Source organism: Ambystoma mexicanum, chromosome 7q (genome assembly GCF_040938575.1).
Source record: "Ambystoma mexicanum isolate Mex_15411 chromosome 7q, UKY_AmexF1_1, whole genome shotgun sequence".
NCBI classification, from domain to species: Eukaryota; Metazoa; Chordata; class Amphibia; order Caudata; family Ambystomatidae; genus Ambystoma; species Ambystoma mexicanum.
The window spans coordinates 156208250-156231318 of NC_090941.1; the positions used below are offsets into that span (position 1 = coordinate 156208250).

The 23069-nt window shown below is 44.4% G+C and overlaps 1 protein-coding gene across 1 annotated transcript in view; it reads left to right on the forward strand.

Annotated features, from left to right (window-relative positions):
- CFAP47 (cilia and flagella associated protein 47) overlaps positions 1-23069 on the forward strand; it is a 3369192-nt gene that overhangs the window by 629745 nt on the left and 2716378 nt on the right. Inside the window, exon 22 of the mRNA XM_069639370.1 lies at positions 131-290. Within this exon, the coding sequence (XP_069495471.1) occupies positions 131-290 (160 nt within the window). The remainder of the gene's footprint in view (positions 1-130; positions 291-23069) is intronic.

Genomic DNA, 23069 nt, shown 5'->3' on the forward strand with positions numbered 1-23069 from the left:
TATTTTTGCATGATTTATTGGTAAACGACAGAATCCAAAAATCACTTGTTAGGTCAAAATTGATTTCCCGTTCCATTTTTCTCAAAATAGGTTTTTCAAGATTGTTTACTAATGTGTTTTTGTCCACCAGGTGGCAGCATATGACTTCAACCTTCCAGTGAACGTGAATTTTACTGGCTTCGTCTCTCCTGCACCCAGCCCAGTTCCATGCCTGTCCGAAAAGCACATCGTCACCCCTCGGCCTCAAATGGTGAATGTCATCGCCCCGAAGCGACGAGTAAACGCGACTGGTATGTAGAATATGCGGTGGCCGGGGACCTGCGAGTTTATGCGTAGGGCCGAGCTAAGAGGCCTGGCCTGGCTGAACTCCTGCTTACATCTTAATTGGAAGGGATTAGGCATTTGGGGGAGGGGAGTTGAAGAGGAAAACTGGATTAGTGGCACGGAAGGGACCACCTGCGCTTTCTTTCCCTGACTTTTTTTTATTTTAAATAGTGTACACAATGAAATGGGTTCACCTTTAGGCCGTACCACAGGGATCAGTGAGATGGCCTGGCATGCCCAGGGCCACCACACACTTTAATAGTGAAGCCAGACGTTGCTTGCCTAGAACACTGGGCGTCACGAGTACACCCTTTCCGTCACGCAGTGGCCCTCCTGCATGTTCACAATTGTCCCACGTCGTGTTACTTCTTCGAGGAACCTCTGTTTAACAAGGGCCTGCTCTGCGTGGTAAATGCGAGACCAATGGGTTTGCCACGAGACTCTTCTCTGCCTTGGCCAAAGTGGTGGAATAAACTCCCAGAAGACCTTGGACACCGGGCGCGCGCATATACAGTTTCACTGCAGCTTCCTGGGTGGGTCATTCATTCTGTGGATGTAGCATTGACCGGAAAAGCTTTATATGCCAATTTCTACTGCATTCATAGGGTTACAAACTCCAGGAATGGGAACTTCTGGGGCATGAAGGTAACTCTCGCGCCCTTTCGCCCCTTTTACCCCTTCCACCTCCATGTGTACCCGTGCCTTCCGAAGCGGTCCCACACGCGGTATAAAACATCAGTAAATAATTAACAACCAAACATGAAACCCCCCACATCACCCCGCCCCTTCCAAGCTTCTCGGATGTCTGTCCTCTCGCTTGTTGTGCCCCTCTATGACCGAGGAAACTGACAAGTTTACTAGTTTATTTCAAAGTACATCTGCTGAAACCACCAAAACTATGACGCAAGTCATCTATGTTAGTCTTCAGTATTCTGAGAGCAATTGTGTACACCAAACGGACCTCTTGCAGGTGAAACGCCTGCTGAAAATGCGTGTTCAATCCCAAAACCAGGACGCTTGCATTCAATCCTCTTGCCAATTCGGTACATTGAGTTTGGTATTTTTAGCACCTTTTGTTCGTTTTGGAAATTAGCTGGTGTTTACGTGTCCGAAGTAAGCCTAAAATCCATTGCATTTGGTGCACAGATGGGAGAAATGAGATGAGAGTGACACAGCTTTTGGGCATTTGCTCCCACTCCGCATTGACTGCCGACAGTCATGCTAATCCCTATGGCCATTAACTACCTGCCCGTTCCCACCCAACATGCATACTCCTGGGATCTCTTTGAGCTAGCTCTATCAAGCAGTAAAATCAAACTTTGTGCTGGAAAAGCCTGCTGGGGTTATTTCTAAGCAGTCTTCGAAGGGTAAATGGCCAAATTATGGCAGTAAATGTGCTACTGGCATAATACAAATGTCTAAATTGTGCCTTGAGCCGTTAGATGTATAAGTACTGAAGTCCTGTTAAAAACTAGCTTTGTCAAAGCCGACAGCTTTGGCTTGTTTATGTTTTATATGGGCATTTTCCAGGCTTTACAACGTACTCGCCCATTTCCTCCCATTTTCCTCCCCTCCCTACCTCCCCACTCACCTTTCCCCCCTCCCTCCTCATTCTCCTCCTCCCCCCTCACCCTCCCACACAGTCCTACTCCACTACTCTCCCTACTCCCTTCAGTTAATTGCTCTTCTTACTGTTTTGTTGACTGATTCATATTGTAATTTGCTTCTACCGTTATATTGTTTGTTTCATGTATTAAGTTGTTCAATTGTGCAGCGCTTTGGTGTAAAGCGCTATATAAACAAATACAATACAATACCATTTCCAACAGTTCCCATTTTATGACCAGGTAGTATCATTAAGGCATTTCCTGTAAAAGGTCTATCCCGTGTCTACACAACGGCAAATCGTTTGCAGCAGCCTTGAAGAGAACAGTGCCCGACTGCTTGAATCACACCTGGCTAGTCGGTAGGTGGCGCCATCAGAGCAGTGAGTGGATTCTTCCTGCAAAGAGAGAAAGCGAGGCGATTGAAGATACACCATCTAAGCATGCGCAAACTGTGTGAGCCCCTCTAATGAGAACCAACATGACCTGTCCTATGGGGAGGTTACCACTAGGGAGGGTCTACAACTCCATTTTTTTCTCACTATACCTTCCACAGAGGAGACCTATCCGCTTGCTGTGCCTCTCTTCACCTTACTGATGAGGTCCAACATGGCAGAAACACGTGCCTGGTGCTGTTGATGGTACTCTTGTTCAGAGGAGACTTGCCTTTAATTTTGGTGCTGGACTGCCCTTGTGGGTGGGACCAGACTGATCTGCAAATGGTTATTTTTTCTCTTTGACGGGTTCAGGGAGCTAAACCGTGGCCGTAGACTCTCTTGAGTGGGTTGCATACCACTGGACACGTTATTTGAAGCATGTTCCATCTCTCCCACTCACCTATACATTTGGCAATCTGTGCATTAGGCAGCACTGTCACAGAGGTGGGTCACCTAGGTGGGCTCTGCTTGTGTCTTTTGCTGGGCAGAGCTCAGAACTAGAGTTGAGCTCAAGCCCACCTCTTGGTCCTAGCCCATCCTCGCTCGGCCACCTCTGCTTGTGCTTGCTGTTGGTATTTAAAGTCCGCTCTCAATGTACCTGTTATCTTAGCCTTGAAGGGAAGTGGGAAAGACCCAGCCACAATGAGCAGGGTTTCTCAGCTCCTCGTTGTTTGTCTATGGAATAATATTTGCTCTTAAGAATTTAGTGGAATAAACAAATTCGCTGTTATTCTTGGTTACAAAATGATCAACATATTTTTTAGATCTCTAAGGAAGTGCCATGAAAGGGGAGGATGTGCTTAAAATGACGCCTGGAAGCTCTTCCTTCGGCCCATAGCTGCCTTCTGATTTACAAACCGCCTTGGAGGAGATTAGTTACCTCGTAATGATTTGCCAATCCTGAGCCTACTGGCAGAGATTGCGACAGGTTCAGTAGTTGGAAGGATTGTCCTCACAATGCCTACGTTTGGCCATTTGAAATCTACACTGCGGCAAGGCACTCTGCTGAATTGCAAATATCTCACCTGGTTCAAATGTTGGCAAACCAAGAAGTGATGGACGGATATGCTCTTGCCAGCCCTTCTTAACCACAGACTCTGGTTGCTTAGGCTCACATGCAGAGGAGGTACGTGGTAGGTTAGCATGTGGATTCTGAGCTCGCCACTTGAAATAGTTCAAAGGTGTCACCCTGAGTTGGATCGTCTGCCTACAGCTTGGTTCCAAGCACCACTTGTCTACGGACTCCAGATGCACCTCGCTGATGAGACCCAATATGGGCTGAACATACATGGCTATGATTATGTTCCTATGTATTGTATTGTAATTGTCATTTATATAGCGCCTTTTCCCCATTTGAAAGGCCTCAACATGCGTAGTGGTAGGAATGCCCTAGGGGACCGAAGTCCAGGTATGGGAGCATTCTCAGAGGAGGATTAAGATGCGTGTGTGCATTTGGCCAAGATTATGACTTGGGAGGGCTGGCTAGGCTCCATTAACCAGCCCAGGTGGTCAGGCATGTGGTTGGGTACTGGGGGTGGTCTCGACAGAGTGCTAGTTCAGGAGACTCGGTATGTACCTAGTTAGACTGAAATTTGTCGTAGGTTGTCGCAGTATTCTAACGGCAGAGGTGTTGCAGCACGTCTGGTGTTACAGTGCGAAACGGTTATGCGACCAGCTAGACCGAATTTGTCATTAACCACACCAGCTGCACACATTTCCCCAGCGCCCACGCACCATACGACTCTTTCTCTACTGACTTGAACTGCGGTTCCCAAGGGCGTTCAACCTACCAGCGCTTTGAGGTCATACCAATGATATATAAGGCGCTATATAAATGCCAAGTAACATAACATAACATAGTTGAAGCTGCTTTCTAGAGTGTGTGGATGGAAAGCTGTTTCTGCAGCAGATGTCCACCGAAGTGATGCATTAATACATACCTTAAGCTCAGATCGAGCTTATCTTTGATGCCAATGTGTCATCCAAACTTCTGTGCGGAACAAAAAGCTTGCTACCTTAGTAGATATGCGGAAAAATCACCTGGCCTGCTCCCTTTCTGCAACAGTGGTTAAAAGCATACTGACATATAACTGTCTGAGGGAGCCCCCCAGGACTCTGCCCTCTATGGAAACCCTATTATGACTTCCCTTCAGGAATTATTCTCACCCACTTCCTGCTCGGTTCCCACTGATGCATGCTCCCTATGTCTTCCACTACTCCCTGTGTTCCAGCGCTCTTACAGGACTATTCGCTGTCCAATGCCAAAGCCAGCAGCCCACACAAGGTTGCCTCGGGACATCATTTCAAAAGTAACTTTTCCGAAGGGCACTCGCACAGAGACTTTGCCATGGACAAACCAGGTGGCAGGTCCACCTTGCCCACTGGGCCCTCCAGTGTACTCCCTGAACGAACCTTCTCCACCTCTATGCTCAAGGCACACTATACACATAACATATGCATACAATGCCACTCTCACACAGCAATTGAATAACCCTCAAAACAAGATGCTGCACCTCTATAATAAACTTGCACATCACAGTCCTGGGCCAACACCTCCTAGCACTACAGGCATGTAACACTCCCCTCTAGACACACATTATTCCATGCCCTCGAAACAGGACACCTAGAAAAGGACACTTATTTCCAGTTCGGGTTGTTTCCAGTTCAGGGTGCGGCACTTCAGGGTGTCCTCTGCTGTGAGGGTCTTCAGCAAGCTGTTAGCAATGTTGACTGCATTTCTCAGGAAGGGCAAGGTTCACCCCATTCTCTACCTGGATGATTAGCTTATTGCAACCCAAATCTCAGACCTAGTGTCGGCCCACTTGCACCACATATATTACGTTTTGGGCTTCTCCCTAAGCTTCAAGAACATAGGTGACTGCCAACCCAGACGCTCTGTTTCCGTAGGGTGATTCTGGATATCCACTTGGGCAGAACTCCCTCCGGCACCCCTCAAGAAGGACAGGGTGACTAACATTCTTCAAATGGTTTGTTTCTTTGGATCCCAGAGTTTGGTCCCAGGCTCAGCCTTTCTGCATCTTCTGGGGCTCTTTGTAACAATATATTGGGAGACCACACTCAACATAGGGAGTCCCCTCACAACCCCCCATTAAGAGAGCCTGCAACACACCATTGATTTAGGATTCCCCTGTGCCATCAATGAGGCAAGAACCAGGCTGGGGTATAGACGGGATATATATATTTTTAAAGTTTATGTTCAATAAACATTTACATGTATTGGGTAGACACGCCACCTTCTCTGTGGTACAAAAAAAAAGCTTTGACACAAAATGCACTTTCCTTATTGTAAATAATATTTGATCAAATTTAGATTGAAAACAAAGCACAGTTTTGATTTTAAAACAAGTTACACATTACACATGCAGTGCTTGATACATGGGGTCTCTCTGCACACTTGAATATTCTAGCAGTTTGCAATCACAGACCTTTTTTAGAAATAATGTTTATTGAAAGCACCTTTCTTTCTTCACCCCCCAAAAGCAATGCAAAATCGTTCTATCATCAGGGTCCCTTACTCACTCTCAGGAAAGAGTGTATATTTTGCAGTGGAGAATTAGACTGGGTTTCACTTTTGCAAATCACTTCTCACCAAACACCCAGGCATCAGCTATTGGCAGCACCCCTTTGTTTAAGGACCAGGTCTATTGGGTGGGGACAGTTGAGGAATTTTGTTTTGGTCCTGCACCTTTTTGTTTAAAGGCTAGGTGTGGGAATTGGTATCAGTTGGGAATTTAATTTTGTGGCAAGGACACCACTGTTGATTAAAGTGTGGGGTTGACTGGGAAAAATAAATGCATCCGATTACTTCAATTACAATAACTTACTTCCCGCTAGGAAAGAGGGTGGCGGTTTTTAACTCCTCCAAGCTCCCCCATGCGTCAATTTGTTTGAGAGTTAATTAAATTAATGTTTAGTCAAATATACTGAGGGTTCTACACAATTTTCCCCTTTTAACACACTATCGAGGGAAGATATTAAGGCAGGCAGATCTCCTACACACTTGTCATTTGGATGAACCTACTTACATTGGAAACTTCGGTTTTGGCACTTAGGAAAGACAGCAAGACTCCTGTGGGAACAACACAGGTCTGGGCAAAGGCTTCAGTCCAAGATAGTCCCAGCATCCATCCCTCAGATCGCTCTCCTTAACCGGGTCCAGTCAGCTTTTGGCTTCCCAGTTTCTCTCTCCCATGCAAGGTTTAAGGCTCCATCAATTTTGAGGCCTCTGCACCCAAATAGGGTTAGGTAGCTGTCTCAAGATTCACCTATGTAGATTATAGGCAATCCCTTGAAGATGCTAAGCAGCTCTTCATCCAAGATGGCTTTTGGCAGGTTTTTCTGTCTACTTGTCTGGCTATCCCTTCTCTATAAAGCATGGGCTTTTTAATGTAGAAGTACCTCGCACAAAATATTACTATTAGGAGGTGCCAATTTATCCAGGAATTTTCATTGGGCCTTTTCAGTTCCCTCCTACCCCCAAGGTTTCACCCCTGTCTACTTATAGGCCCTAGGAGTTCTATGATTTAGGTGAAGTTGAAAAGTACACACCTTCTATGATTTACATTTTTTTAGCTGTCCACTTTTTCACTCAAAAAGTCCCTACATGGCAAAATTTTGTAATTTATCAATAAATATATAGAGATTACGGTTCCCCCAACCATGACGCATAAGTGGAGCTTACTCATTCCGGCACGTTATTGCATGGCTGCGCTATAGTTTTTCGCCCTTTATGCAGAAGCTAACATAGTTGGCAATGTGAAACGTCCGACCCAGATATATAATTTAACAAGTCATCCGCTCCCCTACGAGTCATCCGCTCCCCTACGTTCAAATTCAGGACATTGCTGGGTATGCCAGAAACACCTTTAATGAGGTAACTAGAAAACCCCAAATCACACTTGAATGAAAGTCACATTAAAATCATTGCCTGGAAATTAGGTTTAAAATGACATCTATCACAACCCCATAAGTATCATGGTTCAAAGGTTAATACATAAAATGACATTTGTAATGTAAGTCAATGACCATATATTTATACATATAAGTTAGTTTTGTTTTTTATTCTTGGTCTCATTTCCCTGAAAACACATGCTCTAGGCCTGTAGGCCTGTGTTCCAGTCTCTGGGCTCAATGTTGGTTTAGCCTGCAATAAAATGATCAATCACTCTAGTGGAGTCAAGAGCCGAGTAAATGCATACTGCAGAGACTGCATCTCTCTAACCAAATGGTCACACTCCTGTCATGCAAGAGCTGAATTATTTTGCTAAGCTTCAAAGCAATGGGCTTCCAGAGGGACAACAGAGCCAAGCAGATCTGGCAATGGGGGAAGCTACTTGAAAATTCTGTCCATGAACTAGGGGCAGGTCTGTCTTGGGCCCATCAGGGAATTATATGTGACATCTGAAAACAAAATAGCCTTTGCAGTTATTACATTAGTTTCCCCTGTGAAGTCTTTTTATTTATTTTAGTAGCTTGCTTCTTGCTCTCATTGTTCAACACCCTTCTTACTAATATGTTCTCATTTCAGCAAGAGACCATTTGTCTCCAAATCTTTATTTATAACTGCAAAATGCACACACATCTGAATGTGGCTTTAATCTAATCTGAAAGGCCCAGTTTGTGCTCTTACTTTTTCACAGTGCATGGCTTTTAGATGTGTGGTAGTTCCAATGAAAAATGCTGCTTTTTTTGTCTCAACCAACAATGTGTTTTTTTCCATGCCCACATATTCCTCGTTTCACTGGCAGACAGACAGTGAGCATGCACTAGGCACCCTGGCTGATTTTTTTCCATTGTGCCTTTCCATCAGACCAATGTACTTCATATTAGACGCCTAACCTTCCTGGACTTTCAGTTATATCCTGAGGGCTGTCATTAAACCCCACATCTTGTTGCATCATCCTGCTTTTCCATGGTGATCAAGGCTGTTGCTCAGGAGGTGGCTTTAGTGGGTGCTTCGCTTTCAGTGGGTTTGGTATTCAGGCAACATGTTGGACCAATAACAGGTTAAAGAACTTGTATCACAGGACCCTCTGTGTAGGGCCCAGCAAGTGAATATACTTAGCTGGGAACCTCTACAAAACGAATTGCCTCAACTGATCGTGTCCGTGGATGCCTCGCTGAAAGGCTGGGGTGCTCACATGGGCAATCTAAGGTAGAGTAGGCTGTGGTACTCTGACGAGGAGCATTAACACATTCTTGTTGAGGTGCAGTTCATCTGGCTGGCATTGGTAGAATACCTTACTGTGTCCTTATGGACAACACGTTGGCCATGCATTACCTGAACAAGCGTGGTGGTGTAAGGTCACTGCATGTGTGCAGGTAAGAAGTGAAACTGGTTCTGGGCTCTAGAAATGACATGTCTGCCTGCTGCCCATCTGGCTGGCATAGAGAATATGGATGCCTTAAGAAGGCAGACTTAAACTGCTCTTCGGTGGGACCTCTGTCAGGAAGTTCTGGAAGAGCACTCCACCCTTTGGGGGGGACCCCTCCGTTGGGCCTCTTTGTCTCCAGTGTCAACAGAAAATGTGAGTTGTTCTCCTCCAGGGAATTCCCCCCATGTGCATCTCTAAGGGTTGCATTTGAACTTTACTTTTCTTTATGGACTTTCACTGATTCCCGTCATTCTTCTGGTTCTGTGGAGGATGCAGAGGTAGGGGTCTACCGTGATCATGATCAATCTGAACTAGGCCCAGGGAATGTAGTATCTGGAACATCTGTATATGGCCATCTGTCCACCTTGGTACCTTCCAGCAAAGGTGGAGTTATTTCACATTCGATGGGTGGGGTTGTACACCTGAACCTCTGTCACCTCCGTCTTCATCCTGGAGTGTGATTTGTCAGGCGGCTTCCTGGATATATGTCACCAAGTCTTTTAATGCCTGCAGGCGGTGTATGTTTTTGTCTTGCTGCAGGGACAAGAGTCTGGCCCATTGGACTTATCCTACCTCTTGTGTTCTGGATTTTCGGGTTTCTTTGGACTGGCTTGACTGTGAAGGGGTATCTGGCCATTAATTTGGTCTTCAAGATTTTCCCTGAACGGGGCTAATTTTTCAACATCCCCACTGTTCTGCAGTTCTTATGCGGTTGGGTAACCGGTTTTCCCTGTGACCCTTTGTTGTTCTAGCGTGGAACTTTAACCTTTGTGTTGACATTCTTGACGGTGGCTTGCTTGACCCCCCTTCATTCTTGATCATTAAGGTTACTAACCTTTAAAGTGATCTACCTGCTTGCCATCATCTCCACTATTCAGGGCTTGAGCTCTAATCCCTCTCAGTGAAGCTTTTGTACTGTTCTCTTTCTAAAGAGAAAATGACTGAGTACATCAAACCTTCCATCCCAAGGTCATGTTTTATTTCCATTTTACTGAGCAGATTAATCTTCCAATTTTCTGCCCCTCCTCCATTCAAAGTGGACAAGAGCAGTCATTGGCGGGATCCCAAGCGGGCTCTGCACTGTTTTGGCTGTCAGACAAGGGACATCCTTAGCGATTAGCAGCTCTTCTTTGCTAATGCTAGTGCTCATGCAGGCTGAGCTGTCACAAATCTGACTTTGTCTAGGCGGCTCGTTCGCAGCTTTTGAGTGCAATGGTTGGTTTGGAAAGGAGGTACACAAAGGCCTCAAGGCTCACTCCACCAGAGGTCTGGAAACCGCTTCTGCCCTGCAGTGTAGGGTCCCAGATTTCGACATTTGTCAGGCAGCTAGTTGGGCTTCCTTGCACATGTATACCTGTCTGTTCACAATGCCAGTTTGTGGGAGGGGGATGCCCCAGAGATTTCTGATCTATGTGCCCATTTTTCACTAACCTTCCCCCCACAGGGTTCTGAACTGTAATGGGAGTTGATCGAGTTTAAGCTTTATTTCAAACAAGCAACATGTCAAAAGCACAGCAAACATATAATTAACTTGCAGTGTAGCACTTGGATTACAAAATAAAACATATAAAAACATAATGTGCCCCTTTTGTTAACAATAGGTAGAAAGCTGTATAATATTTCATTGATTTTAATGTTTGATGAAAGAGCAATAAGAAAAGGTTAAAATCATCAGAGATGATAGATAAAACCACCTCACTCGGTGTAAAATTGATTTTACTGAGCAGAACATCAGCAGATTTCAGTAACAGAGTATTGGAGTGGTGATCTCCTGATGTGCCGGGCATTTGAGACAAAATTTGCAATACCGTATGCAACATGTTTTGACTTTGATCATCTACATAACAATAATGCCTTGTGCACAGCTTGAGAGCCAGAAAGCACAGTACGAGGTTTGAGGCAAGTCTTTTTGATTGTGATCTCCAGACTGCAGGGCTGAAGCGTGCTGCACAGAAGTCATGTAGAGGCAGACACGCAGTGTTTCGTGCTTTAGCCCTGTGTCGCAGGTTCTGCGATCATAGCATGGGTCGACAGGGCCAAAGATAAGGTGAGGGAGCATGGGTGTGCTGGTGGGGAAGGAGGAAAATGGGGGAAGCAGGCCTGCCCACCCAGGATGTGGAGGCAGAACCCCTAATAATTACCAGGAGGAGTAGGGAAAAGGGAGAGGCCTTGCAGAAGGTGCAGTTTACTGGGTGGCGTTCCTCAATATTGCTCTTTAAAGAGTGAAATTCTGATATAGATCGAGTCTTTCTGAAGATATTATACCAGAAAAAATTAGAACGTGCTTAATGTCCTCAACCTCCAGGATAAATGTGCTTACTTTCCTTAAAAATATCCCTGCAAAAGAAGCAGCACTTATTTATAGTTGGCTGGTTTCCCCGGACAGAAATAAAATTGAGGGGACAAATCCCTAGTCTCAGACATAAATATAGATTCCTCTTAAAGCAGGCTTCATGGTGTCTAAATACATCAGAGGACCTATATGTGACTTTGCAATCATATACACATGCAACCAAATACACATTCAATAAATGACCCCTATGGCCAGATAACATGTTTGTGCTGAGTATCCATTTAGATAAGGCCTCTTTACTACTGTCTGTGCATGGTTGTTCCATAGCTGGCCCAGTCTGCGGTCTCTAAATCTAGTTGTAACATAAATTGAGTAAGGAGTAGACTGAACCCTGGTGCATTTCAGGCACCAGTTCTATACTGGACAAGATCAGGGGTTGCCATAAGTGGACCCAGTAAAGCAATGGGAAAAGCACAGCTATGTACTCCATCCATGCCTTTGACTCCTAGTTCCAACTTTAGCTGGACAGTTTGGTAAAACACCTGAAAAGTAATACCGAGTTACAGATCTTAGGTTCAGCCCTCACCAGGTGTAAAATATCACTAAATCCCCTCTTTCTTGTTCTGGGGTGATTGCACAACCCTCAAAGTAAAGTGACCATTACCTTTTTACATCCCCTCTCCCCGTCTTGCCCAGCAGGATTGTTACTTTTGCTAATTTGTATAAACAATCTAATATGAGGAATCTGTGGGAGACGGCATCTCAGTAATGTTCTTTCTGATGGATGAGTCCTTCCTCCCACAGATTCCTCACTACACTTGCATTCAACCCCCCATGATGGATCGCTCATTCACCTCTTTTCTGTTGTTGCTTAGCTCCTGAGCACTAGGGAAAAAGGTGGAACTGAGGTAATGAGACACCAATGGCTCCATACATTCTGCCACTGATGTCCAATGGTGCTGGCTGAAAACCGTGATCCGGATAGCTTGTTCTGGAAGATTTAGATCTAAGATGAGGGAACGTGTGGGAGAAAGCACTTATCTATTCGGATGAATATTACCAAGAGGTAAGTAATTTTTTCATGTGTACCTTGTCTAATATTATTCCTTCGGAATAGCCCATATCCAGGAAAGTTCTGTCATAATATCGAGGTGAGCTCCTGGAGACGCAACAAGTGGTGCATTTGTGTGCATGCGCCAACTGCCTTGCCTGCCAGTCTCCAAGCTGGTAAATAATCTACTTATGTAACGCAGTGCTCGGTTCCTTGAGAAGTAAGCAGAAAACAAGTATGGCCTCTCGCTCTAGGTTCATGTATGTTTGAGATACCAACCCCTTCCTAAATTTCGTCTTTCAAAGTTTCTAATGCTTTAATATACAATTGTGTGACAAAGATATTTAATGTGTTTCCTCAGGCTTTTCCTGAAATGTCATTGGTTTCCAAATCTAAACTTGTACAAATGTGAAATATATATATTTTTTTGTTCTCACTTTCTCAAAGCTCGAATATAGCAGCTTGCTTTTATTCTCTGTGGGGAGACTGCAATTACCAACAGAATTACTACGCTCCATCGGAAGTCTGCTCTCTGGAAAATAATCTAATTTCCAAAACTAGTTTGTGCTTGTAAAATTAATTTTGTGTTAAAATGCTTTGGTTTTATTAATTGGCATCTGCTTGCCCCCCGGGCGGCACTTGGAAGTTGAACAATACAATAGCAATACTTTTTGTTGTTATATGTTCTGTGCTGTTGCCATTCAGCATTCACCAGATATTACTGACGGTTTTGCTTTCATGTCTTCTACTTCAGCAGTGAGTATTTATAAATATGGGTAGGACTTTTTCACAGGCTTTTACCAATAGCAGTTACCACATTTACGGTACCTAGAGTGGATATTCCTTATTATCTACTTATTTGGAGATTCCACCCTGGTTGTTTTTTGTTGTGGCAGTGGTCTGTCTCTTCTCTTGCACCATTGCAAATGATCCCATGTCCTCGACCCTCTACCCCCATACTTCATAGGATGTCTGTTATTTTGGCTCTGTGACTGGAGACCCTCTTAGATGAGTGTGGGATTGAGTAGGGAAATCCATGCATGAAGAGTCTTGCACTTGGCCGCAGCCATTTTCTGCATCCACTCCTTACCTGCTACCATCCAACTCCACTTTGATGGATTATGTTCCTCCCAGGTGAGCTGCACAATACGAGATGTGCTTCCAAATTTTCCATGGAGTTCTTTTTATTGGAGGCTCCTCCCTGTTTTCTTTTTTAAATGTTCAAACTCCCTTGCTTTCTAATACTTTTGTGAGCAAACCCGGTTTCAAGAGTTGCTTGTATTAATATCTATGTATTTTCTGAAGGCTGATGCACATAATGTATGCTCTTAGTGCCTGGTTCCAGAAGACTTCATGGATTGATGACATGTTGTGGAATAGCATTTTGATTAGTAGTATTCGAGCAAGACACCACAAATAGCATGATCTTTGCAATACAAAACCACCACATATATTTCTGGTCTTAGCGTGTTGGAATAAAACTACAAGAATCAAGATACAGTATTGAGACTGGGTGCCTCATAAGTATGGCAGTATTATCTCCATATCACCAAACTGTGAGGGGTTAGAAATGTGAGGCGGACATCTTGGTAAAGGCTTTTCATAAGATGCAATTTTATTAACTCAACAGGGTTTGACACATGCCTCACTATCCCTACCCTGACAAGTGTTTCCCTGCTATCAAAGTAAACTAAAGGAAACACTCTAACAAAAGGAATCTGGCCCTCACAATTATACATACAACCAACTTAACAAGGTAATATATGGCAATTCAAATATAACAGAAATAACAGTTATGTTCAAGACCCGATAACTGTTTCTCCTTGTAACCTGGGTGAGTTCCCCTTTGCCGATTCAAACAGGATTTTCAATCAATAGTTCACGAATAGGGAACTTCCGTCTTGTAACTAAGTTCTAATAAAGTTCTTCTTGCTCCAATAAGTCACTCATTTGGACTTGTCCAACAGTTCAAAATATTCATTTTTTTATTTTGCATTTGGTTAATTGATAAACAAATGATCACAGAATAAAATAAAGAAAAAGATAAACATTATTCAATAGTAATACATACAATATATAAACAATTACTTAATTTCATAAATACCAAGATAACAAAGGGACAATTTCTGAAAATGGATCTAAACATGATAACAATAGTGGTAAACATTAAATCGGATACAACCATTCATAGGGAAATGACATAATAGAATACAAGTCTGTGATGCTAAAAACTATTCAAAAAGGGATAGGGCCACAATCTAGATTTTAAATAACTCGGGCCGTTTTAACAATAGATTCTGCGAAATAAATACAAGTGCTAGACTTGTCAGATTTACTGAACATATGCCTAATGCGCTTTCTTCCAAGCACCTTTTGGGGATGTAGTAATGCTACAGACTCTTTTTCCTCTTCCGCAGCGGACACCATGTCTATCACAGGCCAAGATAGTTTGCCAGGCAAGGTTGTATGTACAACCGATTGTACTTGACTTACACAAGAGAAAGCGTTGGAAGATTCCAGCAGAGGGGGGTGAGGCAAGGGAGTGGCTACTTTAGAACCTGTCATCACAGCCTCCGATCGATCCTGCTACTGGTCTAAATTGTACACCAGTATAGCATCCACAATCTTAGCCAAGATTAATTCAATTTCGTGGTGCTCATCAGCCATCCCCAAACGCAAAGTTAGTAATGAATCAATTTTTTTAGACATGGTGTTTATTTCTGGCAACTGGGAAGGAGCTGTAGTTACTTCCACAAAAGAGGCAGCATTCGACAACAAAGTACTTTCACTAAACGAGTCCGATGTGGAAATTGGCCTGTGAAGGTCTGGAACTCACGGAAAGGTTAGTGCCTATAATGTTGTGGAAACCTTCAGTTATAATAAGTTGAGATGAGGCTCCACCCACAGATTTATTCTGCAAACGTAAGCAGACATTGAGTAATGAATTGTCATTGTCAATGGTAGATAATCCCAAGACTGATTTTTCTATGAGGACTTCTTGACTGAGGGACGGAGAGGATAAATCAATTGACTTAATTCCAGCCGCAGACTCTGCCTTGGCAGCTGCAAAGAAACTAAGGATCTTAGGTTGTTTCCCCATATCGGGGTCATGCTTCTCCTTTTTTAAATGCGGGAGACCAGGGGCATTGTCCTTTATCGTAACCGGGCTGCGTATTGTCTTTCCCGTCTGGCGCGAGTAACTGCGCAGTGTGTATTTACGCTGCTTGGAGGGCTTCATTTGTTAGCTGCGCAGTAAGGTGAATAAAATAGATGGATCAGGTATTATTCACCGAAGGTGCACTGTCTGTGCACAGTCCATGTGGGGTGGTCGGAGGATCAGTGCACATGCCCTCGATAGCAAGCTCTGTGCGACAAGGGAAAGCCTCCCACCCTGCCCACAGCTGAACACAATGAACACACTTCACTTTGCGTCGCTTCGCAATCCAGCAGTTCTTTAAAATCAAATCCTTGAAGGCACAAGCTCCAATGTCGGCACAAGAGTTTACAAATGTCTTTCCACTGTAGCAGTCACTGCACTTCAAAATATTCAGTCTTGTATCTATCCGCTTGTGGCAAAGAGTTCGACACAACTTCTTCTCAGATATTTCCACAGTTCTTCAATATCAAAAAAGGGCTTTTGTCAGGATGATTCCTCACATTGCACAATATACTTTAGTGGTCTTGCCACTTCTTCAACACTTTTAATCACACAACAGTCCTTTAATACTTCCCCCTTGTCCACTCAACTGCCGAGTCTACCACTACAAGGTCCCATGCCCTGTATACTTTCCTGCCAGAACAAATGAAACACTACTGCAAGCACTTCTGTGGTACAGTTTGCTTCAGACAACTTGTAAAGTCTCTTAACCTTTCACAACAATAGTTTTGACTACTTCTTCTGGGAAGACATGAAACACATTGGTGCTGTTTGATCGACACGTGATTGCCCCATGCAATGCAGGTTATGTGCCTCTCCTCCTGAATACTTGCTATCAGAAGAGAAGCTCTCCTGCCACTCTTGTATTCCCACTCTTATATTAACCAAATGCTGATAATGGCTTTCTCTCACTCTTGCTCTTCTTAGGCTTGGACAATGCTTGTTTAGGTCAGTTCCAACTATTGCCATCTTTTGGCTTTGGCATTTATAGTTTGTATTAGTTTCTTGTAATATTGCCCTCTCTTATCTTTGGCAATGACTCTGACCTTTATAAGTACAATCACACCTTTCTTGTCTGTTCGCAAAGTTCTTATTCTGCCACTTTATCTTCTTTGTATCAGCTTGGTATTCAAAATGATTATTATTCTGCTACTTCACTTTCTTTACATCATTTCGGTATTCAAAATGCTTCGACCTAGCTAGCGCTAGCGATCATGGAGCGTTCCGGGGTCACACAATGCTAGTGAACTCACTGGATATCCCAAACGGGTGCACTCGCTCTGCTTCCTCTGCTCTGCCCGGCAAACTGCTTCTCTCTGCTTTCTGTGGCCCACGCCAGTCGGAAAAGGAGTGCCCCTCGCTCCAAAGACACTCCAGGGCTCACCTGCCACTGGGGCCCAACTTATAATAGGGAAACGCTTTTCAACAGCATTACCTCTGCATTCATGGTATTCGGGGGGGGAAAGCTTCCAAAAACATTTCACACTGCGCAACCTCTGTATTCTAGCTCTCTGAAGATCGAGACCCCCTCAGAACCGGCATCCAATGGGCAAACGATGGAGGCTCTGGCGTCTCTGCTCTCCTTCAACTTCTGCTGCAACATGGATTTTCTGCAATTCCTCCACCTCCCACTACTTCTTTCCATGGCTCCACCTGAGGGGGCCTTTTGTACTTCCCAGTTTCCCTCAGGTGAGGGTCATTGACACTATTAGGCTGCAACTTGCAGTCTGGTGCCTCTGCATCCCTCTTCTTGGTCCCAGGACTTTGGACATTGCGGGACTTGAAGTCCCCAATGTTCAAATTACTTATTTTAATGGGCATATTGTTTCCAAATTTTCCAACTTAATTTCTATACTTAATTTCATTTCATTTTCTAAAGGAGTATTATAAGGACTTAATGAGTGGTTTTGCTTTACTGGGGAATTAGGGTTTTCAAAATCTGAAATGTTAATGTTTTGAGATTTGCATTTAACATTCCCCTGTTGATCACAGGAGCTTTCACCACCATAACTGTTGTTGAATTTGTGGGGGTAATGCTTACTCCCAATAAATGATGGATTACAACAGTTGTCACCACCATCAACATTGTTAGCTTTGGGAAAGAAAAGCTCCCTCTGTCAGCAAGCCATTATATATTCCGATATCATTGACATTTCTTCCTCTGAGGAGGACAAATACCTCCCAACGGAGTCGTCCTGCTGCCCTAGGGCCCTTCTCTCAGGTGATCCTCCCGCCTAATAACACCCCCAGAGTCAGGATCAGGTAGCGGCTGTCTTCACCTGGCCATCTAAGAGGAGACTTTATGTAGGGTCTTTGTGAGGACTCTGTAGGATTAATCACAAAACCAGTTTACTGTTACCGCCTCCCCATTATTCATTCATGCAGACTCTTCATTTACTCCCCATTTTTGAGTCCCATTGACCTCCATTGGGGAATTGCAATGTTACTGCATTGCTATTACTGTAGGCAGTAATGATTTTGATTGAAAGCAATATCCTCCACAGAAAGCAGGAAGAACCTTATTTGGCAGAGCTGTAAAACATGGATTATTCAGAAATACTGCATGTTGTACCGTTACCGCTCTGAGAAACACGAAGGTGTCTCCCTGACTAGTCCCCGGGGATCTGTCATTCAGTGGGCCAGTACATGGCCATCGCTATTGGATCCAGTTCCTGTGGTGGATCACATGGGTGTGGGGTCCTCGGGGAGTGGAAGTGGGACAGCGATGGGTGAGACTCGGTATCCCTCTTACTCTAATTCCTTTTCCCCATACTGCTATATAGGAAGCTCAAACTCTACCCCCCTTTTTCCAACACAAACACTTTCGTACACCACGAAAGACGACAGACAAACATCAAAGCTGTCTACCTGACATGTGCCAACACAAGGGTCAAGTATAGTCAGGCAATTGACCCGAATCACAGACACCTGACAGCCCTTTCCCTTCCCCACAAGGATAAGAGGTGGTTGCACAAGAGCACACTGCAAGCAAGGCAGACCACGCGATGACTCAGCTATCCAAGTACGGCAGTTCAAGAGGAGGAGAAAGTCTGCGATAACCGAAAGGGTGATGAGGAGAGAAGCAACCTTGCCCTTTCCGACCCCAGCCTGTGAAGCCTCCAGAGAAGGAATCATAACACCGGCGCGAACAATAGCCAGCGTGTGTTGTAGCAGATGTCAACAGTACACAGGGCCCTCCATTGCTGATAACCAAGCCAGGGAGAGACGCTCGCCTCCCTGGTACCGGCCTTGACTTCAGAGACAAGAGAAGCCAGGCGGTTCATCACAGCCATGGAGTCAAGGGAAAAACCGATAAGAAACTGCACTGTGTTGAACGAAAGTAGCAAACGGTTAATTTAAGAAAGTACAAAAAACTGTTACTAAGAAAGGGGAAAGCCAGCTGTAGAGGAGTCCGGCACCACGTGGGTGCTCACTCGAGAAATTCTGGCCGATTACCCGATTGTTGAAACTGTTACCAGAAGGGTTTGGGAGAGGCACGAGAAGTGGTCATACAGGGGTCTAGCAAAATCCTCTGTACAGTCGAAAGTCTTTGACCGGCAGATAACCGTAAAGCTAAGGGGAGTGAATCCTGCATCATAAGAAAGTAGATGGAACTGTGATTGGCAAGAGTGAACCCGACGCAGGGGTGCCGATGGAAAGGGGCAAACTTAAAGTCCCAGAGAACATTGTGTTGACAAGAATGAACCTGGCTGAGGGATGTCAACAGTTAACTGTTTTGTTTAAAAAGACATTAAGACTCACAAATGCAAGGAACGCCATTGTGAACCTTACGCCAGAGTGAACCTTACGGAGTAAGGCTGACGTGCCAAAAAGGTTTGCACCCAGACAAGGGGGATCCAAGGATGAAAAGCCATCACCCAATGTGCATATCGAAAGGAACGTTTGTTTTGTTATCTTCAATATATCTGGTCCTCAAATGCAAGAGACTTTTTCCAAAGAAAGAGACTTGACCATAAATGGTCCTGATAGCTGAGAACTGAACTGTTTCGTGCTGAAAAAGCTTGAGCATGTGGTTTGTTCCACATACCCGCTTCTCCCGTGCTCAATATACTTTATCCTAACTTATCATTTGTGAACACTTCTTTCATTTCTTGTAAACATTATCTCACACTCTTTTGTGTGCAGCATAAGGATTGGCAATAGGTTTTTCTTAGTATAGGCCCCTTTTATTGGACAAGACGCCACTAAGACTGCCTTATAATTATTTGATGGTCGTAGCTTGTTCCCATCTTAGATTTAGGTTTAAATTGGGCATTTTCCAACCGGCAAAATACAGTTTAATAAACACCCTTGAACTGTGATCACTTTTATGTCTATTCTTGATACCATGCCTTCCTTACACCGCCCAACTTGTAATGAGGGTCTTAGTCGATCACTTTTTCCTAGCATTGTGTATGCTATTGAGGGCAGATCCAAGGTGCCTGTAATCAGACAGAACATTGTAGATTGCACTGAGACTCCATTAGAATTTGTTATCTTGTCCAAAACCTGAGGTGTTATAAAGACATTCCATTATTGGGATACCCTCACCCTTACGTAACTCTGGATTTCTATTTAGATTAAAGCATTTGACTTGCAACACACCCATCACTCCAAAGGGGCCAAGAATAAAAGAAAAACTGAGATGGTAAATTCAACTGTATCAACAGATACCTGGTTTAAAGAGCACCAAGTGGAAAGTTCACCAAAACAGATTAAGATGAAAGCAGTCCAACTATGAACAAACATACTAGGAATGCCTAAAACTGCCCATTTCAGAACCGTTTCAGCAACTGTTTCAAGGGCAGGAAATCCCCCAAGTGAGAGATGTGAAGAATACTGTGGATACCTCACTGAAACCCTCCCTAAAGTCTCTAAAGTCTCCTCCCTGGTGGCCAGGGGAAGGCAGATGCTTCCTGGTCCGAACCCTGGGGGCGTTCTCCTGTGGGAGGATCACCTAGCAGAGGACAGGGCCTAAAGTTGGTGAGCAGATTCCGTGGGATGAGACACCATATTTCTCCACTGACAGGAAGAATCTTTCCAATGTACCTAAAGAGGTTATGGCCTATTGCCATTTTGATATCTCTTAGCCTCATATTAAATCTAAGGTTGTGCACTCTAAGGTTGTAAAAGCAAAGCACCCTGTACCAAAAGAGAGATTATTTTTGGTATCTTAAACTAAATACCCTCCTCAATCATCTTCTTTAAAAGCTACATCTTACAACCTCACTGTTAAAAACATCAAGGGAATTAAATCTACCCTTTCTGCTAATTCAGAAGTAGAAAAAACTAACTTTGTTGAAAACTACATGTTGCAGAATTCTAGAGGTCCGGAGAGGAGGAAGAGGCATGTAGATGTAGTAGTCGGGCAATAAAGCCCAGTAGCCGTTGTAACAGTCAGGCAATTGAAGCTAATAGCCTACACTTCAAAACAATTAAAAACCTGTGAGGCATAAAAGGCCCCAGCAGGAAAGTAGGAGCAGAAGGAGCTGGAACAGGAGTTGGAAGGCTGACAGTAGTAGTAGCAGCGTAGGAGAAGCACAAGGCTGGCAAGTCACGAGGAAGTGGGAGCACAGAAGGGACACCGGAATGTGGAGACAGCAGATTTCACCTGCAAGTTCTGAGAGGGTCCTGTTCTTACAAAACCTGAATTGGGCTGTGAAGCAGAAGACGTGTTAGAAGCTGAGCAGTTTTCCATGTGTGAGCAGAGTTGCTGTGATTGCAGAGTCGTGACCATGCTGACGGCGAAGGCCAGAAGCAGAAGACAAGCTGAGGGTTTGGGGAAAAAAGAAAACTCCCAATTGAAGTGGCTGGACCGGAAACACCTGTGTCGGAGAAGGGTGTGGGACCCACGTGAGCCAGAAGTAATAGCAGTGGTTGAGGAAGCCGGGGAAGCAGAGCCACCTGCAAAAGCAATGTCCATGAAGCCGGTGAGTGAAGCACAGTGTTCAGATACACTTCACAAGCCATACCGGTAACTGTAGTCTGCTCCGAATGGCCTCGCATAACAATTAAAGCGAGTAAATGCTGTCCGATATGCTTGAAGTACGGTTAACAAGGGAATTGTAACACTCATGCTCGTAGTGAAAGTCTTAACTCCCGTGAGAAACCCAAAGTGTTTAAACCCATTGTAGAACCTTGTAACATCAGTTGCAGACTAACGAAGTGGTCGCGTGTCCTTAATCAAGAAGGAGGAACGCTTGTCAAACCATTACCGAATACCGAACATTGTAATTAAGAGTGAAATCTATGTCAAAGAAAGGTTGCGCGATATAATATGATAGGTTATTTATAACGCACTTAATACCCAGAGGTTTCTAAGCGCGGACCCGGGTATCGAACCTCTGTTGCTCCGTGTCCTCTTGCTTCCAAGGCGAGCACGTTGCCGTTGAGCTATCCTCCCAGGACAATTGGGCGTGTGCCCATTTGTGTTTCCTGAAGGAAGTCAGAGCTGCATCCTGTCACATTACACAGGAATCCAATTCTATTCACAACTTTAAACTTGAAAATCTACCTTAAAGTGTGGCTGCGTGTGCCCCAATTGTGTTTCGCTCAAAAGACTGAATCCTATATTGTATCCAGAATTGACATTCCTTCTAAATCCAAAAACTAAAGTCTAAAATACTGGGGAGAAGAACACGCATTACCCAAGCCAAGAGGCAACCCCTTTTCATAGTGAAACCATTCTGATTAAGAGTTAAAAAGCTATCCACCTACACTTTGAAGTTGTTAACTGTCACGTATCCTAAGATATAAGTGTAGCATTGTTAGCATTGTTATCATTGTTACCTGAAGCTGAAAGAGTGACACTACAGCTTCTGGCTAATTATTTTGGCAGAAAAGGTGTTGGTAAAGCTGGGCAAGGGGTGCTAAATGCTTGTGAAATATACTCCAAAGAACTTGTGGTGCAAATGATGGCTGGAGCTGAAAAGAAGCGAGTCTTGGGGCAGAAACAGGTTGTTCTTGTAGCAGTCGGGCAGAAGCGGAAAATAGGCTTTCCCTTTTTAGGAAGTCATTAAAAGGAAGAGGGCCTTGCCTCCCTGAAGAGGTCGAAGTGTCTTGTCAATATTTGCCTAATAACTGAAAAGTATGAAGCAGTGGTAGTATTACTTGAACTGTGGTGTGTGAGAAACCTCCTGCTAGTTCCCAGGACATGTCCATCGCCGTTTGGATCCAGACCATGGGTGTGGACCAGCACGGGTGGATCACCTGGGTGATGGGTCTTCGGGGGTGGAGGTGAGGCAGCCGATGGTGAGACGCAGTATTCCCCCCCCCCCTTTTTTTGTACATCCAACCCCTCCTATTTTTAGAATCTGATGTCCCAACCTCCCCGCCCCCTTTATGCACAAACACTAGGCCGAGAAAGAGGGCGACTGAGAGTAAAACGACTAACTCGTACTGGGCATGTCCCGCTAATCAGGTTAGGTAAAGTCAGGCACTTGACTTCAAGTGCATACACCTGATTCCAATTAGCTCTCCTCACACGGATAAAAGACGGAACCTAGAGACACACTTAGCAAGGTGGAACATGAGTAGGAGCAGGACTTCTGGGGCAAAGGTGAACCTACTGGAGCAGATTGATGGACCAGGAGATGAGAGCAGCGGGTCGAAAACCCCAAGAGTTCCTTACAGGAGGTTGTTACCTCCACTAGGCTGTGAAAGACACATGGAGAAGGCCAGATCCCAATATCGAAGGCTGCATTGTGTTTCAATGACGCTAGAGACCCTCCCTGGTGAACGGCAGAGTTGGGGAGGCAATGCGAAGCCTTTGGTACTAACCTTGACTCGTAAATTGAAAATTGAAAAAG